Here is a 24,376-nt window from a genome sequence, read left to right as displayed (position 1 = left end):
TCAACACTCTTTAGTAGGCATGGTTTCAAACAGAGCGATACACTATGTTGTTGTTAAGATACAGAGCTGTACAGGTCATCTGTGTAAGTAGATTATATTGTGAAGGACAAGAGAGAAATGAATGAATCAGGCAAATTGACTTCCAAACACACCTCCTCCAATCTCTCTCGGCAAGCTACTACAAAACCAATAGCTGATGCTAAGAGAGGTTTATATGCTAGGGTTTGGAAGTCGCCTTAACCTAAAGGATTTATTTATGTATAAGCTTGGAGTTGAAGATGAGTCATCTAAACTAGTTTTCTTAGAAAAGAAAGAAGAGGACATTTAACTTATATTTTGCACATATCGAAACAATACACGCAGGAACCCACTGAGCATTTAAATGTGCCTTGTGTTTAAAGCATTTTAATTAACAGCAGGAATTCATTAATGCTGAGGATTAAAAACTAATATCAAATAGAAACAACAATAGAGTCGTAGAGGAAGGACAGAGGAGGCAGAAGACACACTAATTGCTAAGAAACAGGTATCGGAGAGTTTTTCAGGATTTATGAGTGAGTCCGGCTCAATATCAGGCCCATCTCCCTCCCTCCCTCCCTCTACTCGTTCTTTTTCTCTCTGAAAGACACGCTCTGCTGTCTCCACTTTGCTGTCCTTTAGAGTACGCTCCACCATCCGTCTCCCCCGCTATCTGGCCCTTTCTTTCCAACCTTCCCCTATCTTTTTCTCACAATGCATTTAAATGGGGGTATTTAGAGATTCCGTCCTTGCTCATCTCTTCACACATACTTCAATGTAACCTCAATCCTTCAACAACCTTTTGAAAAGGAAAATACCCCGGTTCCTTGAAGAAATAGGTCCCAGGAGATGTATGATGATCACACATGGTGTGGGGAGATTTGGATGACAAACTTGCGTGGCCCACTTCCAAAATATTCACTCGCAGCAGCATCTCCTTGAACTTGTTTACACAATGACCAGATGTTTTGATGAAGCTGCACATGTTGTTGCCTCTGACACTATGAAATGTGCCATCTGCTATGAGTAAACGGGGAGGTGGTCGAATTAGTCTGATGTAGTAGGAGTTTACAAAGAGTTCCTTTTTAATTTGTCACAGTGGGATTGATCATAATCAGCATATATGAAGTGTTTATTAAAATAAAGCTGACCTTTAAACAGATGTACAGTGTTAATGTGCCTTCATTGGTGACTGCAAGATGGGGACTGTTTTTCTGTTGTGCTTTTTTCTGTTTTAATGCCTGAATAATATTGAGTGATTTTAAAGCAAAACTATTATTCTGCTGTCCGACAAATTATTAGCTTTCTAAAACATCAGGGGTTACAGTAATTACACATTTCGGTGATTGTTTCTCTAAGTCGTCTCAAGCACGATTGCTTCTTACTTTCATGAAACATCTGAAATTGAAGGTCAGGAACATTCTCAGTTGACTGATCCCAGACATTGCGGGAAATGATAATAATTAGATAAGACAGGTTCTGGGGAAGGGGTAACACCAATAATACATGTTCACCAAACATCATGGAGGTGTAGTATGACGTACGCTTTTAACTTGTCAACAGTAAAATTAAGCATGGAGCATTTAAACCAAGAACATATATAAGTATATAACATGTTTATATAAACTGTCAGTTTACTGGTACATTTCTTTAGACTGTCTACATGTGTTGAACACGAGCTAAACAGCCTGACCTTTTCAGTGCACCTGCGTTTAATTACTGTAAGCACTAATCAAGCTACGCTAAGAGCTGGACAATCTTTGGTGAAAATCTCAAAGAAGGCAGCAGTCACCATGGGAGGCAAATGTCAGCTATTGAAGGAAGAAGTAAAAGCTTTTAACATGTTAAGGAAAATAGATTGTTTTATTGAGTATAAGATAACACCATCTTACATTGTCATATTGGATCTGTGAACAGGGAAGAACTGTGATCAAAAAACTATCTGGCAGATTAACTAGTTGTTAAAAAAAAGGAATTGCAAATTGTATTTAATTGAAAATCCAAGCTTGTGACCAGTGCAGCATGATGTTTCTTACATGTGAATGATATGATGCCCCACAGCAGCAGGGGGTCAGGTGTGGATGAGATTCACTCTGCTTTAATGAAAGCTGATCTCTCTTCACTTAGACATTTATTCAATGTTGCGTGGAGATTGAGGAAGGTGCCTGCAGAATGGAGGACTGATGGGGATGACAATTTTTAAATTACAGGGTGTGCTGCTAGAACCAGTTCCTTCAGCAAACAATGTGGCGGTTAGCAGTGAGGATGATGGTTACCTTTCTAGTTTGGGGTATTTACAATTAATAAACAGTGACATCACTTCAGATATAAAACAAAATATGTTGTCTTCTTTTTGTTTATTTGCTTCAAATTAGGGCCGGGACTCGATTAAAAAAATTAATCTAATTAATTACAGGCTTTGTAATTAATTAATCGCAATTAATCGCATTTTTAATCGCATATAAATATTTGACCTGAGAACAGTGAGAAGCAATTTTTTTCACATGGATTTTAGTATACCATTGAATAATGACTGAATACATAAGNACGCACGCACGCACGCACGCACGCACGCACGCACGCCACACACACACACACACACACACACACACACACACACACACACACACACACACACACACACACACACACACACACACACACACACACACACACACACACACACACACACACACACACACACCTTAGAGATCACCAGCTGGAACTGAAGCTTTGTCTGAGCGAGCCCTTCTTCCAAACTGGTTGCTAGGTTACGACAGTATGATGTTGCAGCCTGCTAAATGATGCAGTCTACTTCCTCCAAACTATTTTCTCCTCCGGCATGGGGACATGTCACGGTGATGTCACTGGAGGCACTATGGGTAGCGGTCAGCTGAACTTCATCTTCGCTCAAATAAAAGTTCAAAGTTCAAATATCAGCCATTCACACTTGCTGCATAGTGTTACAAATATGTTTCTTAAATACTTTCTACTACACTGTGCCCACATCTTACTACCCCTAAAGTCTATTCACGTCCTGCGCGGACACAAACATGTGTGAGGCTAGGCAGAATTGTGTTTTAGGACACTATGTGTTTCAATAGAATATAATTCAATAATACAAATATCCTGGTGGGTCACAAGTCTGTATTTTTTTTAAATCTCAATGGACTGGATATACTCCCTCAGTGTACCTCTCTTAGCTTCCCTCTGCCCGGCTATACATCTACTAGCTAACAGAGCAGTGGCTTGCAAAAGGGGAGAACGGCTGTTTATCGACTTCCAGCTGTAAAAAAACAGGACACTCAGCACACAGAGGATACATGGACTGATCCCTCTCTCTGATCGTAGCTTAACACAACTTTACCCAGCCCGTCTCCTGAGAATAGTCTCTTTATTTCCCTGTTCAAACCCTTTATTCTCTCTCTCTCTCTCTCTCCCTCTCTCTGCTCTACATGACTTTCTCTCCCAGTCCCCTTCACTGTTTTTCTGAATGATTTCTTAGTCCTCTCTCCATCCCATCATTTGTACCTGTCGCTGTGTTTGTCTGTACTGTAATGGTGTCCCTGAAGCAGGCAGGTGCCCGCTGTGCTCTCTGTTCCCCATTGACAGAAATGAAAGAAAAGGTGAGACCTCTGATTGATCTTCCAGGCCACCCTCGCTCACTTCCCTCACTCCTGGCCTTATCACCCCACTACTAATCCATTTCTGGTCCCTGACACCCACACCTGACAATATGGACGGAACTGACCATCTAAGAAAGCAAGCAAAGTCACCGTTTCGTCTAAAAGATCTATCTACACCTATACACCGTGGACTGTTCTGCCTCACACACACACAGTATGTAATACACACATAAGCCTCAATAACTTTGAACAAAACATGATAACTGCAGGAATCAAGCCAATTCATTAATTGTTCATGAAATCAAGAAAAGGTCAGTGAAACACTCTCACACACTCGCAAGCACACACAAAAACCACCCCAAAGTTTTTTTGTTGCATAATAGGCTTTATAATCCTCACATTTCCCTCAGCATCTGATAGCAGAGAGTCTGCATAACACTGAAACTGAAACAGACCAAAAAGAGATTATTTGTGTCAACTTGTACATGTATTGGCTTTCTTCTGTATCTTGCTAAAGCAGAAACAATAGCCTGAGACACATACTGTATAAGGCCACACAGCAAAAAGGCATGCATGTGCCTGTAAAATGCCCTTACAGGTACTTCCCCGCTGGGTCAGTAGTCTGTACATTACACTGCCACTCTGTTTTGGTACTTGCCAACAATGTGTTGGCATGACAACTGTGGCTTTTAATCAGATGAAGGCTCACCAGAGCCAAGTGGCGGGAAGGAAATCAAACAATGCATGTCTGTGCAGCAGGATTTATAATATGTGCACCATGTTGATGTTTACGTCCGACCAGATTGCTTTGGGACCACGGCCATGTGTGAAGCTTAAGCTGTGGATATGAGTGGGAAAGGCCAGTAGAGTTTATGCGGTTCAAGCTTAAGATCAGGTATTACTCCTCAATCTCCTCATTTCACATCACAGTCTGTCAGGGCATGTTGACGCCACACATATGGTGGTGGATCCTTGAAGAGATTAAATGGCCCAGCAAGATGTTGATGAGGGAATTCTTTAACCAATAAAAAGCCCAAAAGTCGAATTTAAATGTAGAAGGGCAGGCAAGGGCAGTTCAAGTTTGCAAGTACCTGATACTGAAGGGCCATTTCATCTTTAACTTAATTTAAGAGTTTTTGGAAATAGGACAAACTCTCAATAAATGGATACCTTTGGTAAAATGAAGAATGCAATTTTCTAATGGATGCCTCCTGTCTGAATAATGACGTTGATAAACAATGAGTGACAGCTGAAATCTAAAGTAGATGGGATTGAGCATTATGCATACACTGGTGACTGTCTTTTGATATTTCATTCAATGTAAAACAATGAATGGCATTTGTTCTAATCTCTATGGAGGTCTATTGGGGCTGGGGGTGCAAAGGGGCGGAACATTTTCGGTAAATTTACGGAAAGTTTCCATGGGAAGTTAAGCTGGGGAATTTTGGAAATATTCGATGCAGAATTAAACAAAAAACATAACATTTCAACAGATTTTTTTTTTTAAGTAGAGCAGAACAAGTTTAAATTATTTTATTGAACAATTATTTGCTTAATTGAAGAACGAAAACAGGAATGTTGAGTTAAATATTACTCATCTCCCCAACCCCACTCATTAAAAAACGAACAAAAATGCACCCCCCATCCAAAAATCCCCACAAAGTCCCATTCAAAATGTTAAATGAAAAGAGCCCTTCTCCCTCCAAAAAGTCCCATTAAACATACAAATCTTCCTTCAAGCAATCCTCTGCATTTTTGCTAAACCCTTTCAGTCAACGGGCTCTTCCTGGGCCTCATCAACATTAGACTCTGAGTCTTCCTCTTCAGTGTCACTGTCCAGCCTTGTTGAGGATGGCTCTGTGTCAGGCTCAGAGAGCTTTAGGTTTGCCCGAATGCCAACCAGTGTTTCCACTCTCACATTTGTGAGCCTGTTGCGAACCTTTGTGTGGTCTCAATAGCCATGCAGTAAGCAGTGTGCTATGGCATGGATATTCAAGTGTACTTGAATGGCATCTGTTTGTTTTAGTCAAGATTATGTTAAAATATACTTTCCCCAACTATATTGAAGTTCCCTATGAACAGCCAACCTTCAATTTTGAAAATTCCCAGTTTATTCCCGTTAATTCCCATGGAAAGTTTCCATCTTTGACAATTCCCGGAATTTTTTAACCCTAATTGGGGCTTAACTAAACAACCGTTCCGTGCACAAGGCAATAAACACCTCAGCTGGACACCAGGCCATTTCTCCACTGTATCACAAGGAGCAGTGACCTGCCATGCTGATTCATAATCACCTCCACAGGCAAACTAATGGGTGCAAACTCACAGCATATGTTGACATGCATTCATACACATGCACTCTCCAAATGGACACACACCAGGGCCTCTTTATTATGTACGCAAACAGTAGAAGCATATTATTCCTTTAGAACAGCATACATTTGTCTAGTTATGATTCTGCAAGCTGCTGGATGCATTGAGGGGAAATGTTGTAAATTGTGGAGATGAATGTGTTTTAACAGCTGCAGTCATGTTGATACCCAACCTGTCCATACCAACGATGCTCAGGAACACTGAAACAATGAAAATCCACTGATGTTTTTCCTCAAAAACATTTGGTGACGACATGTGCCTGATGACATATTGCATCCTGCTGGTGGTGAGGATTAACTGTGGTGCGGTTAACTGAAGTTGTATCAACAGCGTTAAAATATGCAGTGTTGTTCAGCCATTCTTCATAGAATTCCATAATCCCTAATTCTGCCAATGTTTACCAAAGAAAAAAACAAACAAAACAACATTCCCACACCATCGCTGCCACAACCAGCTTGTGGTGTTTACACTGAACAGGATGGCTCCATGGATTCATGCTGCTTGTGCCAAACCCTGATTATTTTATCAGCGTAATGCAAAACAGGTCGGGATGCGACACTCTTTATTGAACCAGCTTTGTTGTTTGTGTAGTTTCTAACACAAATCACAATTTGAACAACATTGGCTGAATCCGCCCCGATCTTAACAAAGGTGGGGGCATACCGTCAGTGTTCTTTTAACTGTCTATACAGTGAAGTAAATCAATGCCAGTGCACCAACATACTCACATTTGTATCCTTTCACAGACTACAAAAAGCCCAGAATAGCAAATAAACATACTGTGCAAAACAGGTCGTCTCTTCGGTGACACACCTCAACATACTGTATTTTTAGCCTCATAGAAATCAAATAAATGACGTCTTACTGGGCCATTAACGAAGTATTCTGGGACTTATATAGAAATAACATACAAACGAAGCATGACATGTGAACAGAAAGGAGAGTAGCACACCACAGAGCCCCCGACAATGAAACAAAGGGAAAGGTTGTGAGAGAAGTAGCACTGCATTCAGCAATGACAAAGAGAGATGAGAGCCAGCTAAAGACAGACACCAGCCCAGTTATTCATGAGAGTCCAAGAAGTCTGCTGGCTGGTCGAAATTCTGCTACAGTATTGTTCTATGCGTGTATTGGTGTGTGTGTGTGTGTGTGTGTGTGTGTGTGTGTGTGTGTGTGTGTGTGTGTGTGTGTGTGTGTTATGTCTGAGTTTTGCCCTTGGTTCAGTCAGTCACGGTTCCTGGTTTAAAAATAGCATCAGTGAGGATGCAGAGCTATTTATACTCTTCACACACCCAGCCTGCAAGCTCCAATGCACGTCTGCTCGAGTGTGTGTGTGTGTGTTTGTGTATATCTGTGTGTGCATATGGCGACCGATTGAGCTCATTTTAATTCTTGCTTTGCTTCGCTGTTTTGCTTCTAGCTGAGTCATTCATTTTCTTTCTCCTCACATCTTTCTCTGTATAGGCAACCAACACACATGCATGTACTCATTCAACGTGAAGAAAGAAAGAATGAATGAATGCGTTAATGGGTGACAGCTGGTGAGGAACAGAGCAGACTTTTCAAAACACAACCATTTTTTAAACAGTTAACAGTGTATGCGTCAAACTCCTGCAGAAACAGACAATAAAGGATGCAGCTGTTCTGAGAGGCTGATGGCTTCCTGCCACAGATGCACTCACACTGATTCAGACAGGGATGTAATGGAAGACTTGCCAAACCAAAATACAACTTGATCTTCAGAACATGCCACAAAAGGCTTTCTTTCTTACATTTGCTGTAAGAAACAAAGAGAAAATGGACATCTGTGATGTAACTGTTCACATATCCAATGAAATTCCATTGGGTGCAGCAATATTAACTCAGGAAAATAATGTGTTTTAGTGATACAAAAAACATCTGTGCAACTATTTGAGGCCCAAATGCTGATTTAAATAGATGCTGCTATTGTTATGTGCTCGGACAATCCAGCTCTTAAATGTGTCTCTCTAACATGCTTTTCTTAATGCTATTCATTTGAATGCTTATCAAAAATGATCCCTCTCTTGCCTTTTTTTATTTCCCAATATCCCTTGTTCAGCTGTGGTCTTAAGGCAGACATACATTTGTGCAGCTATATATTCAAAATAATCACATTTAAAGTGGAATGTCTATTTTCTACAGGCATATTTCTCTGTTGCATAATGTAGTTCCAGTAGTAGAGAGAAACAGTGGGACAGATTGAAGAGATAACAGCAATTAGTAAGCTACCTGGCAGAAACACCTGGTAGCTTGTTCTACTAGTGGCAGAATCCGCTTACACATTTAAATAGTTGTAAGCATAAGCTATCTGACAAAAAACAAGCTCTTGTTATTTTTGTACCACTCTATTGCTGCTCCCTGCTGTTCACTCCATGCCCAGTGCTCTGCTTCTCAGTTTTTGTCTTTGTCTCTTTAGCATTAAGTACAGAAACAGCATTCTACCCAATAATGAGAGGATATGTAAAAGTCACATAAACCAAAACCTCAGCATCAATTTCAATAAACAAACGGTTTGGAATTGAAGTTAAAAATGATAAGGCTATCTCAAGTCTTAAGAGTAAAGATAGCTATTTCCAACAAATGAAGATGTCAGTGACCCCAGCTGTCATCTTGACCCCTGAGCTCCTACAACTGCATATGGGGAATCCACTATTCTCTATTAAAAAACCTTGCTACGATGATTGACTGAAAAGCAATTTAAAGCACTATTGCGTGTGTTTGCGTGTGATATACAGTTAGTGTAATGTAATGTGAAAGAGGGACTTGCTGAGTAAGGCTTTTCTGAATAGAGTAAGTCTATATCTCAGCCGTGTGTGTGTGTGTGTGTGTGTGTGTGTGTGTGTGTGTGTGTGTGTGTGTGTGTGTGTGTGTGTGTGTGTGTGTGTGTGTGTGTGTGTGTGTGTGTGTGTGCTTGACTCACAGCTCCGTGGNAAAGTGTGTGAAGGTGAGAGTGGAGAGCATTCCAATAACCAGAGTGGAGCTGTTATTAGATTTGGATCCTTGCACTCTTTATTAAACCTCAGTTCAATTCAGTGTAATAGAGAGAGAGCAGAGTTGCATCTTCATGAAATAAGAGGGATGAAACCCGAGACACGCTAACACATGCCCACACGCCCACGCCCACACACACACACACACACACACACACACACACACACACACACACACACACACGCACACACACGCACACACACGCACACACACAAGGAGGAAAGGGGATGTCTATGTACAGTAGTGTATCAGGGATGTTCATTATTGCCTGTAATATAGGATTGTAGGAACATGTGCTAATGCTCTGGAGGGAGAACAGTGACACCTGGAACCATAGATTGAGTATTATATAGTATATCAGGTTATAATGTCAAAAACAGAAGAGATAACTAGAAAAGAAAATTAAGTTTAATGACAAGGATGGAGGTGTACATGGAATAGGAGAAGGAGAGGTGGCAATGAAAGAAGGTGATGTGGACAAGGGCTAGTGGATACAAGACTGAATGAAGTAGAGGCTATAAGAGAGAAGGCAGAGGGACAGTGACATGCTCTGAGTCAGATGTGTGCGGAGGTTTGCTGCATGCACGTCCTCACAGGACTTCTTTAGCTTAGAAGAGGTCGAGGGAGTGGTGCAGTCTCTGGCTAATCAGTATTCAACTGAGAGAGAGGTGGGGGGGGGGTAAAGGGAGAGAGAGGTTGTGATCTGTAAGACATAAAGACTTGACAAAATTAGTCATAAAAAAAATGAGAACAAAAATAAATGGCTGCTTTTATGAATGACAGGAGAGTCAGACGAAGGAAGACGACTACAGAAAAAAAGAGAAAAACCGAGGAAGGTGGAAGTGTTGTAAATGACAGAGGGAGGAGGCGGAGGAAGAGAGGAGGGAGGAAAACTCCAAGGCTGACTCAGAGGGATCCCTCTGCTCTTCTCATCTCCTCCCTCCCACCGAGGCTGAAAGGAAGCTACATGACATTCACTTGTCTTTCATTCTTACTTTCTTTTTATGACATTTCTCATTCTTTCTCTACCCTCTGTGTCCACCCTCAGGTGCAGACTGAATTATAACCTACTACCTAATAGTTACCCTCTGTCTACTACTCTTTCTTCAGGGCAATACCACACACAAGCTCGACAAATATAAATGAGAAATACACACTTAACAAAATGTTGGATCATTATTACGTATAAGTTAAAACATACAAGATAATCAACATAAACAGGTGAACGTTACAAAGTCATATCCAGGTGCTTGATACACTAACCAGCACAAACAGAACATGGTTGAGTTCTCCATCAGAAGCCATTGATCGATTAGCTGTAAACCAACTATTGATTGCCTCTTGATTGTTAATAGATCAGTGATAGATTGTTTGTTGTTGACTCATTAATCAAACACCTAATCTTTTGATTGATTGTCAGGGTGACACATACATTATAGGGTTTATGCTGTGATAAATGAACATGCTGTAATGAGATGACAACCGCCCATGTGCCATCCTCCGCTGCATATTATTATATAACAGAAATGCCTGTTGTTGGTGAAACTGCATGTGTCTGCATGGAAGTGTTGGGGAGGGTAAGGACCTGACCTTTACACACGCAATTTCAGACCAACGACTGCGAAGTAGGTTGTCACTGTGCAGGACAGAAAAGCCCTGTAGTTAACATCCATCTGGAGTCACTCAGTCAGTCAGCGCTGACCTCAATTGTAAAGCAAAAGCATCATCAGTGATGTTGTTTAATATGTATCTGCGTCAGTAAATGGCTTCTGTTTATACAGCAGCTTTCCTGTTCATGTTTATTCATAAACTCTGCAACTGGTAATTATTATTAGCATGTTGTATGTGGCCTCAACGCAGTACATTTTTGGTATGTTATTTAAGCATGGGTTTACATTTCAATGACTCAAAGATACTGTGAGGGATCACCGTATAGGCATGAAAAACAAAATGATGAAAAAAACCCAGAGAGGATGAGAGTGTTATCGTAGGACAGGTGGTGTGTTCAGCAGGGAGCAGGTAGGTGCGTGGGCGGGACTTTGCACCCCACTGCTACTCTGATTGGACAGCTAGAAGGTTAGCTGTGACATCAATGTCCTTGCCTTGGGCTTGTGACTGTGTCCAGTATCAATAAAGCACACACACACACATTTTGAAACATTGTGAATGACCGATGAGTGAAATCTGCTTTCAAATTGACTAGCCTCAGGTCAATACTGTGATAATATTAATTTCTCCTGGGGAATATAGGACACACACACACACACACACACACACACACACACACACACACACACACACACACACACACACACACACACACACACCCTTGATCCCCATCACACTCTTCTCTTCTATGCAGACTGCATTATGTGGGGGTTAGTGAGGGGCATGAGGACATACTATGAAAAGACAATATGTTTGTCTATACATGTTTATTCAACTTTCCTGTAGCTTTACCTTTCATATCTATGGATCATATTGAAGGAGAGAAAGCAGTGTTGCGTTATGGATAGTAAGCATGTGTAATTGGTGAAAACATAACAATTTTGATAGGAAACAGCTCAAAAATGTCATACGGTGTGTACCACGGATGCTATTGTTTAAGCCTTAAGGAAGGTTCAGCACTTTTAACCTAAGGCAAAACCATTTTTGTATTTAACAGTGCATGTGTTTGCACTCGCTCTTTAGCTTATGCAGCTATTGTTTGAATATAAAAATCCTTGTGGTCACAGGAATTGTGTGACACTTTCTCAAAGCAAAAATAGTTTAGTTAGAAATTACTTTCTGCCCCCTAGAAAATAAATGATCTGACAGTATACCTATAAAAGGATGTGACCATTGAAAAACTCATGTAAACAAACCTTGGCCAAAAGAAATCTTCACTTGTTCATCATTAACTTATTCGATTTGTCTCATACTACTTGTTAATCATTAACTGTGCAATCCATTTATAAATTGAATTTGGCTTTTAAGTGCCATCATTAGAATCATATAAAAAGCCACAGCCAAAGCCACAGGGGCTCCAGCCTCCTGCCGGTGGCAATCTAGTTTCCACATGCACAAATCACACATGTTGACAGATCAGTAGGGCTTTTTTTCCTTTGAAATTCATACGCCTCAAAACCACCCCAAAACATTTAGTAGCTAAGAATCGAATGCTATAAAGATATTAGCTTTAATGCTATATGGTATTTACCATCTGACTCCAGACAGTCATTAACATTTAAAGGGTTGCCATACTGCAACTTTAAATGCATCAAAATCCCTGATATGAGCTGAAACATGGTATAACTAATGTAAGTTAGGTCTCACATGTGTAAATTCACTTGAAATGTATGAACATGTAAATGTACATGTTTGTGCGCATCGGTATAAGAGATAGAAAGAGACAGACGGGCAGAACAAGGGCAGAGAAACACAGAGAAACATTTCTTCCATATGTGCCTCAGATATTAGGACAGCTGGATTCTGAATACTTGAAGAATGCTGTTTATCTAACTTGTGGGAGGCAATTACTTACACTGTTCTGCTCGAAAACACAGAGGCACATGCAGACAAACACTAACACATTTTCACAAATATGCACGCCACATACACACTTCATTAACCGAATAACAATGACTAGATGCTTGTTCTTGCACAAAACAGAAATACCACACACACACGGTGTGGAAGCATACACTTCATGTTATTACCAGACGGAGAGGAAGTCTAATTCATTAATTCCAAGCTCACTGTGGGAAGGTAACAATCATATTTAGTCTAAATTAATCACTTGGTGATGAATGGTTCTCATCCAACCTGATTTTACTCACTAAAGGCCTCATTTGATCATTATTTTCTGACTTTAAATTACATGTCAGTCCTGTTACACACTTAGCACCTGTTGCTTGGTAACGGACAAATGCATATGCATTTTAGTCTTAAGAATAGCAAGCTTTGTGGTAAAAAATGCAGTGTCCATTTGGAAAATTTACCGGCTTTTTGCCTTGTTCAAAACAAGCATTTACATCAGTGTACATATATGGGTAGGTGCGACTGAAGAGGCCCAGGTACAAAGAGAAGCACACCTGCAATTATTTCAGCAGAAAGCTTTTGCAGTTATACAAGCATGTGATCAGCATGCCAGCATAAGTAAATGGATGAGGAACTGTGTGTGTTCCCAGAGATCATTACAGCATTAACAGCTGCTTTCTGGGCCTGTGTGAAGTTGGAACTGGAATAATCCAATAATACCTGCTTTATATATATATGTGTGTGTTTGTGTCGGTATAGCTAGTTCAGGTATCCTCCACTGCCCATAGCAGTGTTAATATTCTACACACACTTGGTGCGGTCCAACCTCATTAATCATGTTTGTGAATGTCTAATCTCAACGTTACTTGCGCCAGTTTCATTTTCATGGCTGTCTGCAAGATTTATAATGGCGTTTGGAGAAGGTGTATTTGGTGTGTGTGCGTGTTTGTGTGTGCGAGATGTAATACATTGTTACGGAAGCATGCTCTTAAATGTGTCATCTTGTTGAGGAGAAGAATGTACTGAAAGTGCAGTTAATGCTCCCAGCGGGGTTACCAGCATGTTGATACACACATCGGTTCCTTTGAATATCTTTTAGTTTTCCTGTATGTCACAATTGAACATGCAGTTCGGTGTGTGTTTAAGAGCAAGTGTGTATATGGCTGTGGATATGTTTGTATCTGGAAGAGTGGGTGTGTATGCGATCACAAGTGTCCAAAAAGCTTGACCAGGTAACGGTGGCATGTGTCCCTGTGCGTTACCATGGTGACAGTAAGTGGCCTTTCAAGAGATGTCCATCCAGATGATGAGATCAGATTACATCAATGAAGGCGAAGAGTGGAAACAAACACAGGGGTGAGTAGGGGAATGAGTATAGAGACAGGGTGCAAGAGGGGTGGGGGGATGGGCGAGCTGTTAATAGAGTGTACCAAAGGGATCATCAAATACACACACAGCTGCAACAGGATACACACATGTACACACAAACATCCGGGAAACATCCACATTGCTTTGTACCACAATCAGGGACACACTATTGAGCTCACCTAAAACAAAATGTGTATTGTTGATTCATCTGAACATTATTTTCTAGATTAATCAAATTATTTTTGGCCTTCAAGTTCAAGGTGATGCTTTTAAATATCTGAAAGAAAATAACCATATATCAAAAACTGAAAACGTAAAAATTACTCAGTTTTTGATATATGGGTATTTTCTGTCTTGCCATGTTTGCATAACAAATATTGATTATAGATTATCATAATAGTTAATTATTCATTTGTGGATTGACTAATCAATTAGTCGACCAATCTTCCCACCTGTAGCACGCACTAACACACACACAAATACATACCCTCAAACACACCATCATATCAAGTGCACGCTGGTTCTGTGGGGCAGTGGCAGCCATTGAGTGAGGAAGGACAAACCGATGTCATTAACTGAGACTAAGAGAGTGTGCTTGGAGAGCTGGATGTGGATGACCCTAAATGGCGGACAGCGGGGCTGTTTGTCTAGGCGAAGGCTGTCTAGAGACATTGATCTCAGACAGCTGACCAATGGACTGACAATCACTGAGAAATAACTGGGAGCTGTTTTTCAGTGGAACAGAAATTGGTGGATACATTTTTTTCTCATGGGAACCTTAGTATTTGATCTAATTATTCAAACTAAGCAGACATTTAAGGCTAATCTAGTGTGGTTTACTAAACAGTGTGTGCTTCTATCAGTGCTAGAATAATGAAGGAAGAAAATGTGATATTATCTCAATCTTACATGTATATTTTTTATCTTTGTTCACATTGTGGATTAAAGCTGTGAACTTTAAATAAACCTGAAGATTCTCAATGAAGTCCCTTCATTTGCTGTTACAGAAGAGCAAATAATTGTGTCAATGATTTACCGGTTAACACATTGTCATCCTTATTTCTGATTTAAATAGAAAATATATAATTTTACCTTCAAGTTCCTCATCATCATCATCATCATCATCATCATCATCACCACCATCACTTATGTCTATGGCACAATCTTCATCGTCCTCAGTATACGAGATGTCAGCTATAAGTCACCACACAAGTGAATACATAATTGATAAACAAATATTTCTATTAAATACGTCTTGGCTTTCTACAGTTAAGTTACTAACACTATCCCAGCACAACACACATGATAATATTACTACTATATGCTGACCACAAAAGATTTGAGTACTACTTAATCTGCAAGTCAATGTTTGAGAGGGCAAGGGAGGATAGAACCATGAGTGTTATAGGCTATTAAAACGTAATATTTCATACAGGAAAAGGGATTTCTACACTTGTCAGGATCAAACCTTCTCGCTCACGTTTGGCAGTCCCCGAGTTTAAACTTAAACGGAGAGCAGAGTGTCATTTGGGCTTTTTGCTTTCTTTAGTTTGAGTCTAATATGTGGTATGGTTTACTGTGACTAATCCATGTGGGATTAAATAAACAAAAAAACTAATCCTAATAATAATAACAACAACAATAAAGGTATCATCTCAACCTCAAGTGCTTTAAAGTTGCCAAAACAGCTGGAGCAAATTGAGGCCAGACTCCTTCGTTTGTGTGCTCTTTCAAATCTTTTGTTATCAATATATAACTCTATATTGCTACAGACCCATTACAGTACATACTAGTAATTTCAGCTCACTTTAATGAACCAAGATAAAATCACAAAACCAAGTCTTACGAGTTAAAACTACTTTGACATAAATCAAATGCTATGAAGATTTTTGCTATAACGCTACAGTATATTGTATTTACCATCTGAGTCCAGACATTCATCCGCCACTACGAGAAGTAGACAAGAAATCATCATATTGTGCATTTCATAAATATTCAAGAAAAATATCAAATCAAAAAGGAACAGCTACTAACACACTTGACAGGGAATGTACTACAGTCTACTGCTGACAACTAAAGTATGTCTCCATGAGAACAAAAATTGTCTTCATTAAACTACACAGTGGGACACATCTATTTCTGTAGGATTTATAATTTCCCTCGCCTCAACCTCCAATACTACCAGGGTAGTTAATACACAGTTATGGTTATGCATATGTAAGCATGGGCGCTAACACACATCACACACACAGACATTTAGTGAGATTTACCCAGTCTGATCTCATCACACTCCTCTGGTTATGGCTAGTGATACACAAGGGTGGTGAAGACATTAACAGTGAATCAAGTTGTCCAGTGTTGACACACACACCACATGCACACACACACACACCACACCACACGACACACCACACACACACACACACACACACACACACACACACACACACACACACACACACACACACACACACACACACACACACCAAATGAGCCCTATTACTATTAGCAGCTCATCCATTTATGAATGCAGATTAGATGAAATGCATTATGTAACAAACCAAGGGTCATCCATTCCTAAAGGAAGTGGCTTCTCAGGCCAAGCCTCTCTGTGCAGCGGGGATGGTCACTCCCTGCTAGGACTAATGCACTAAACACCATTTGGTCATCAAAACAAACGTTATGCATAGAACCTGAACTGCCTGTGCTTGAAGATGTTCAACAAGCAGTTGAAATCCATGACGTATTTCTCATATATTCTGGGAGTACGGAAGTATAGTGAATGCAACACAGTAATGGCTATGATGGTCAGTGGTGCATATCACAGCCAGATGGTTTACTTGGCTCGTTCATGGTGCTGGCAGCCATGCGACTGTAAGCTTGTTTCCTGCATGGCCAACATGAAAGAACGGCAAAATACTGTGTGTTCACATTAGTGGCAGGGTTATGGATTCAGCTGCACCGACAGAAAAGCCAGTGACAGCAGATTCATTCAGGAGATGGAGGCACACTGGCTGCTGTTGAGTCATCACATTTCCGATAACATTTGTGTCAACATCAGTATGCATCACTGTTTCAGACAATACTGTATCATTCAGAAAAAACATGAGATTTAATTGTTAAATCTGAATTGGTGTTAGTACGTCCTGTGGAAATGACAGCTCTGTTTCTCAAAGACCAGACACACTACTATAAAGGTGAGGCATCAAAGCATACAGGAGGGGATCCACTGATAAACGTTTTTTAAGGTCACAAAAGCTGGGAGAAAAAAACATCTAGGAATACTTAAGTTTGTATTCAGGCAGAGGGAAGGGGTTTAGACCAGTGTTTGTGGATTGTTTGCTATTGAATGTTTCTGAGAAAGAGGGGAGAGAGAGAGATAACATTGCGTGCATATGTTGTGGTTGAAAACAATAATACAAAATTGAAATTCCAAATTGACCCTTAATCTGTACTTCCTGTGCCTCTGTAGATCTGAAAGGAACATGAGAGGTCTCAGCATGAGTGCGGCCTCTATCTCTCTCTCCAGCCTTTCTGAGGACATGAGGGAACTGTTTCCATTAGGCTAATGTGGGTTTGATCCATGGTGATGTATGTGAAGTGGCAGGATGGAGGGTCAACGTGGAGCTGGGTGTCTGTGGACAGGTGATAAGAGGAGGGAGGAAAGCAGTAAGACGTTCAGGGGGGAAGTCATCTCAGAGAGTAAGAAGGACACAATGTGTGTATGCATACCAACAACCAACCGCACACGGGACCTGTTTGAATTTGCATGCGCTCTCCTTGAAGTAATCACAGATTTGTACTGAGATTGTGCACATATCTCAAGTGGATTCAAACAGGACCAGGAACTCATTACTACACTCGGTAGGTGTGGGGTTGATACACTCAAGTGTATGGGAAAGAAACAGGGTGAGAAGAATATTACGGACTTTACCTTCTACGTCATTATGGTCATAGTCTTGAGTGGAGCATGGATGGAGAGACAAAAGCACAAACACATGAAAGCGAAGCCACTGCACTTCTTTGTAAAGCAGAAAACAGCACATTTTTAAGCTGGATGAAATGATTGTTCCCATGTCAAGCCCAAACAACACTCAAATGACTTCCAGGTGCTATCACATAACTGCTTTACAGCCAAAAACATACTGAAGTGATGGTGTGCTTTGTATCTGAGACAGATGAGAGCATGGGAATGTCTCCTCTTTTGTTCTGCTACAAACCCAGCTCATGGGAGACACATGTAGCCATGAACTTCACAGGAGTTCCTAAACATACCTAGTAGTGATGAAGTCCAGAATATTAACAGCTGTAGTGTACAGAAGTAGTTACAGCATCGGGGAAGGATCAAATAAACAAGTACACATACAAAAGCAGACAATTTACCTTTGACTCTTTCTCCTCGGTTGAGTTGGATCTCTCCCTCCCCCTGTGGCGTGTAGGGCTTGACCACGATGAAGGTACGTCCCGGGACAGCGCTGTAGAGTTTCCGTTTGGGCCCGCGGGGGCCTGTCAGCGCTGGGGGGGTGTGATGTGGGGGGCTTGGGTCTCGCTGCACTGAGCCAGGGCTGTAAACAAACACATATGTTACTGTGGTGATTCCGGGGAGCTGGTAACTGAAGCCTGTGGTCACCGACATGGTTGTCAGCGGGACAGCAACCTAGTGACACCCCCCGGTTGCTAGGCTGACCAGGGACCGGTTCATAAACAAGTCCAGCGCCTGCCGATCAACAGTCAACAGTCAGTGTTCCATGGGACATTCATGAACGGAGAGGACACTCCTCCCATCCACTCTCCCCCCTCCTCCTCTTCTTATTCCCTCTCTGCCTTCTTTTAATAGCACAGACAATATCCTTCTTGCTCCCTTTTACCCTCTCCTTCTATCTCTCCACTCTCCCCCGCATCCTAACCGAGGTGGAGGCAGAAATGTTTAACGATAAGAGGGACTGCACAGTGTCCTTCTCTGTGTGGGTCTGTCACATCCGTCTGAAAGCTCCTCTTTACTCAAACACATCCTGAGTTGGGGCTCCAGAAGAAGACCCCCCCTCCAGAGAGGCAGAGATGTCCCTATGTCCCCAGTTCAAGTTGCTCCAGGCTGGGTTACAGACGCTGCCTTGTCCTTGGGTCCTGGTCCTCCTGCTGTGGAGGAGAGAGGCTGGGTCTGCTCCCGACTCCCCACTCCTTCTCCTGGGAGTCCCGCCGCGTCTGCCTCTCCTCTCCCCTCCACCCCTCACACACACACGCTCGCTCACACACACACTGGCAATGGCAATGCTGCTGCTGCTACTGCTGCTGCTGCTTGTGCTGCTGCGCTCCTCGGCTGCCCTCCCCTTTGACGGTTCGCTCGCTCTCACACACCAAAAGCGCTCTATGTGCATTCTAGCCGTGCGCACAGGCACATACACAGACAGCCCCCCCCACTCCTGCTACCATTGCACCTCCGCTTGCATGGCATACACCGCCGCCACCACCACCAGCATGTTGCTAACACATCGCTAACAGTCACATACACAATCTGGTCCCAGAGTACGATTGATCTCCTGCTGCCTGTCTGACTGCAAGCGTGCATGCGCCATGGCTCCCTGAGGCAGGCTGTGAGTGTGTGTGTGTGTGTGTGTGTGTGTGTGTGTGTGTGTGTGTGTGTGTGTGTGTGTGTGTGTGTGTGAGTGCTTGTGTGCAGTAGGGCGGGGGGCAAAAAGCTCCAGCCCATTTAGTTTAATTGTTGCTCCTCCCTCTTTCTCTTTGCCTTGAATCCCCTCCTTCTTTCTCTCATTCTCTCGCTTCCATTTCACCCTCTAATCCCTCTCAACATTTCTTCGCATTGCATCTCCACTCTCTCTCTTTCCTTCCTTCCCTCTCTCTCTGGCGGTGAATTCTAATACAGCAGCGGCAGAGCTCCGCCTAGTATTCATTCATCACTACTTTGCCACCACTGTGCAGGTTACTTTCAGTCTGCTGTTTGAAGTCACAAGCTTTCTCTCAAGCACATTTTTGAAACAAATTAAAAATACAATTAATACAAATATAAGCCGCCAGCAGTTTCTCCTCATGTTTACCTGAAGTAGAATTTACTTGAACGTGTGCTTATGTATTACAACTTTATTATGTCCTGATCTTTGATGTCATTCAGAAGAACATTTCCTTGAAAGACATCTTTAATCTCCTTCATCCCCATCTATCCACCTATCAACCTCATTTAGCCTCCTGCCAATCCCCCCCAGCATCAGTCACTTTATAGATTCCATTCACCTGATTCTAGCCTCATGTGCCCTTTACCCTTCGTTCTCCATTCATCTATCCACCCCTTTCCTTATTTCAAGCCTTGTTTGTCTTCTTACTTCCCCAACACTCTATTGCTTTTCTTGCACCCCCCCCCCATCTCACACAGCCTCTCTTTCTCTGGCCCCCTGCTCCATCGAAACAACGGATTGCTGACGGCTTTCCAATTACCGCAGGGACCGAGGGGCTGGGATGGCTGCCGCATGTTAATGTCTGAGCCTCAGCAATGAACATCAGCAGCGAAGAGGAGGGGAGGCTTGAGAGTCAGGTAAATAGGGCTTTGATAAAGTGTGATTTCTTAAAGCAAATCTATTTCAATGACTCAAATCTGCACCCATACCTACACATACACCATCTGTGAGGATATGTACACATGCTGACCTCAGCTGCTCCCTGCAATGAGCTGATGATGGTTGGGTTGACACATGTTATCTATATGTCAGACAGAAGGGAGGGTGGACATGGTTCCTGCTCTCTACCCAGTTTTAATGACACATTTATGTTACACACGACAAGGATTACATTTGAAACTGCACATAGATACATATGGGTTTTCAAAATGTCTATCTAGAATGTTCATGTGCAGTTTCTTTAAAATATACATGTATAACTAAATGTATTTTTCATTTAAAAAGAAAATCTACGATATAAATGTTTCTCTTTTTACATTTACAATATAAGATTACACAATTTCTCATTTGATATCTGTTGCATGTTTCATCACATTTAAGTCTAAGTTGCTATTGCAAGTATTAGTATGATGATCCACCCACGAGTTGGTAATATTTTAGATTTTAATTCTACATTATTAGTCAACATTTATGGATGTAATACAGTTGAACAGCCCTCTGGAAGGGTCCACCAGAAAGCTTTTTACAGTCACTTGTTATTTAACCAAATGAGTACAAAGAGCAGACTCTTGTTTGTTGTTATTGTGATCAGAACGCTTTAAAAACTGTTCAAGGGTTTCTAATTTATTCATCTTCAGTAGAGGTACACAATAGGGATGGGAACGATTAATCGAATATTCAACATTATTCAGGTATGAGAATATGAATTATGAATATTTTTATTATAATTGAATAATACATTTTATTTATTTTTTGGGAGGGGTGCCTAAGTTGATTACATATTATCAAATGGAATAATTCAATGTATACGACAGTGCCATAGCTAAATGTGTTCGGTCTAAAGGTGTGTTTTGCTCCGTTCACCGGTCCCTCACAGCGGGCAGAGCTGCAGGTGCAGATCTCTCTCTCTCTCGCGTCCGGTTATACTTCACTCGCGTTTATGTCCAAATCCATCAGATCTAACTAGTTCTAGCTAATGATATGGCTGCTGCCCCTCCCTACACGCAGATACGCAGACTCAAACCTCATCTTATGCCCAAATTCCAGCTGAGAGGGTCTTCTCTACAGCTGGCCTGATTGTGAATCGCCTCCACACCCGCCTCTCCCCTGAGCATGTAGACATGCTCATATTCTTAAACAAGAACGAGTATTGAATAGCTGCATTCTGTGCACAGGCCCTGTTATAGGTTGTTGATCTCTGTTGTAATAGGGTCACGTTACCCTAACTGGTTATGTTGTTCGTGTATGATCCCTCTTTCATTTAAAAATCAAGTTATGTTTTAAGCATGAAAGCTGTAGGCCTATAGCTGTCAACTGTTCAAACTGTGCAATCACCAGTGCAATACATTTGACAAATTCAACTTTGTTTCTATACTTATTTGAACATTTATTTTTCAAAAATAAAAAAAATTGTAAAATCTTTTCCCACATTCTTTTTTTTTTTTGTAGGATATGTACATTTCGGTTAATCGGTTAAACGTTTTTTTGGGGGTCGAATATTCGAATATACAATATATATTTTCAAATTCCCATCCCTAGTACACAACAAATACTCGTATCCCTATTTTGTAGATCAAGTGTTACTGTTGGATTTTGGACGATATACTGTATAGTCCACCAAGATCAATATATCAATTTTATTTTCCTAGTATGCATATTGGTTTTTCCATAGGCAATCAATGGATTAGGCATTGTTGTATTGATTTTTAACATGCTATTCGCCTAAAGAATTTAGTATAACATGATTCTCACTTTTTATGTGCCAATTTTGACTATATTTGCAAAAGCTATTTTCTTGCTCATTCGGCCTTATTGCATCTTTCCTCTCTTTTATTCTCTTGCACCGTGCCTCATTATAAGTAGCTTTTACCAGATACAGATGCAGGATCCATTACATGCACACACACACACACACACACAAGTACACACACATACACACAAAGTTCTAATGCAGAGTATTACAAAAGCTTCATCGTTTCCTAGGACACCAGCCATGCCTCTGTAACGATGGCAACTGTCAATAAAAGGAAAGAAAATACAGCCAAGAAATGTACTGTTAATTCAATAATATGAACTTGGATCTCCAAAACTGTCCATGTCTCTTAAATAATTAGGCTTACATGGATTATTGTCCCTTAATTGGCAATTTTCTCTATAGATTCTCATCTCAGACATTCAAGCATCCCTGAAAAATCACTGAAAGAATCTCACTGAAAAAAGTACACTACAGCTATAAATGAGGTGCTAGTAATTCAGCTATCATAAATCATAGAGACCTTGATTCCAAATATTGCTTTAATTTTTTTTTTGTTGGGACTCATCTGTGGGCTTCAACCCCTGAACATGTGGTATGTGTGGAAGGTAGCACTGGTGGGGTATTTGTTTGGATGATGAGAACGAATGCCAACAATCTTTTTCCACAAATGCAGTACGCTTTTTATGAATTTTCAAGAAAAATACCTTCAGATGCTTGTTTGGGATAAGTGAGACCACTAAAGGCAGGTTAATACTTAAACAGCTCAATAATGAGTCCAGCCAAATCAATTCAGAAGTAGAAATCTGTGAACGGCCTACGACTCTGAATGCCACAAAAGGCCTTTTACACAGATGCTTTCAGAAAAAAGCAGCTTCACTGCAGATGTTCTCACATGACTGCTTTGCAACCTCAGGTAGAACCATCAATCTAAGGTCATATGAGGACATTTCAAACACATTCATAATCAACATCACATTTTGTATCCCAATAATCATCACTCTTTCCTTGCTTTGCACTTGAATGAAGTCATGCTCTTTTTATTCTTTTTTTGGCGGGATATGGGAGTTTTTATGGTTATCACGGTGGAATTAGAACGTGTAATCATTGGGCAGAACATTTTAAGGATGTGAACAGCAAATCTGTTGGCACATTGACAGCTTAATGCTTTGCAGAGACTTCACCATTAAGTAAAATTAGAAAAGGGTAAATTGGCGTGATTAACACATAACCCCAATCTCCACCTCAATTTGAGAAAGGGGATGGTCAACAAACCATTTAGCACACACTGCCAACTCTAGTGTCAGTAAATAGTTTACCCACATTAAAATATTTTCACTACACTTTAATATGTGTTAATTTTTCTGATTTACTGTCATTTAATTTGATTTAAAGACCAAACTATAGTCTCATGGCTTGGATTGTATGTGCACTGCTAAATTAAATGATTAGCAATCCTGTCTATTGGAGTTTGGAAAGGCTACGACTACAAAAGACTAATGGCTTAACGGACTTGAAGAAGGCTTCTGATGAAGTCCCTCAGGGAGTGTTGTGGGTGTGTGGAGGGTAGACGGGTAACTAATGGCGCTTTTCCACTGCAGCACGTAGCACGGTTTAAGCCGGCCGGGTTTACTTTTTTTTGGTTTTCCACTAGGGGCTACTTTTTCCCCTTTTTTCTGGCCCTCCAAAATCGAGGTTCTTACCGGGCCAACAACCGGGCTGAATATGCTAAACTAGTGACGTAAACACTCTCGACTGCAGAATGGTCAGAGAGAAACGCTGGCAAGGGGGCTACTACAACTACAACAAAATGAACATATTTTACCGTGATTTAATTGTAATACACATTTCTAACTAGCTAACGTTGTGCTCCGTCCACACTCACAACAACGACCTACAGACATAAATAAACCAGCGACTATATTCGACATGACACAGACAGTCTGTGGTTCAACTTTTGTCTAGTTTCTGAACAGATATGAGGACCTGTGAGCTCTGAGTGCTAACAGCTAACGTTTTGGTTTTGTGGTTCGCATTGAAGATGACGTCACGGCAGTTTTACGCAGCGTCGCTCCGCCCGC

At 41.1% G+C, this 24,376-nt stretch overlaps 1 protein-coding gene across 1 annotated transcript in view; it reads right to left on the bottom strand.

The window, feature by feature from the left end:
* The window catches only part of shank3a (SH3 and multiple ankyrin repeat domains 3a), a 75,893-nt gene that overhangs the window by 37,121 nt on the left and 14,396 nt on the right, over positions 1-24,376 (bottom strand). Inside the window, exons 7-8 of the mRNA XM_010794429.1 lie at positions 18,300-18,481; positions 15,009-15,110 (exon numbers count right to left, since the gene is read on the bottom strand). Coding sequence (XP_010792731.1) covers positions 15,009-15,110; positions 18,300-18,481 — 284 coding nt within the window. The remainder of the gene's footprint in view (positions 1-15,008; positions 15,111-18,299; positions 18,482-24,376) is intronic.

The sequence above is a fragment of the Notothenia coriiceps genome, unplaced genomic scaffold, assembly GCF_000735185.1.
Source record: "Notothenia coriiceps isolate Sejong01 unplaced genomic scaffold, NC01 NC01_scaffold00037244, whole genome shotgun sequence".
NCBI lineage: Eukaryota > Metazoa > Chordata > Actinopteri > Perciformes > Nototheniidae > Notothenia > Notothenia coriiceps.
The sequence above is the reverse complement of the archived record's forward strand: the minus strand, read 5'-3'. Positions and strand labels throughout refer to the sequence as shown.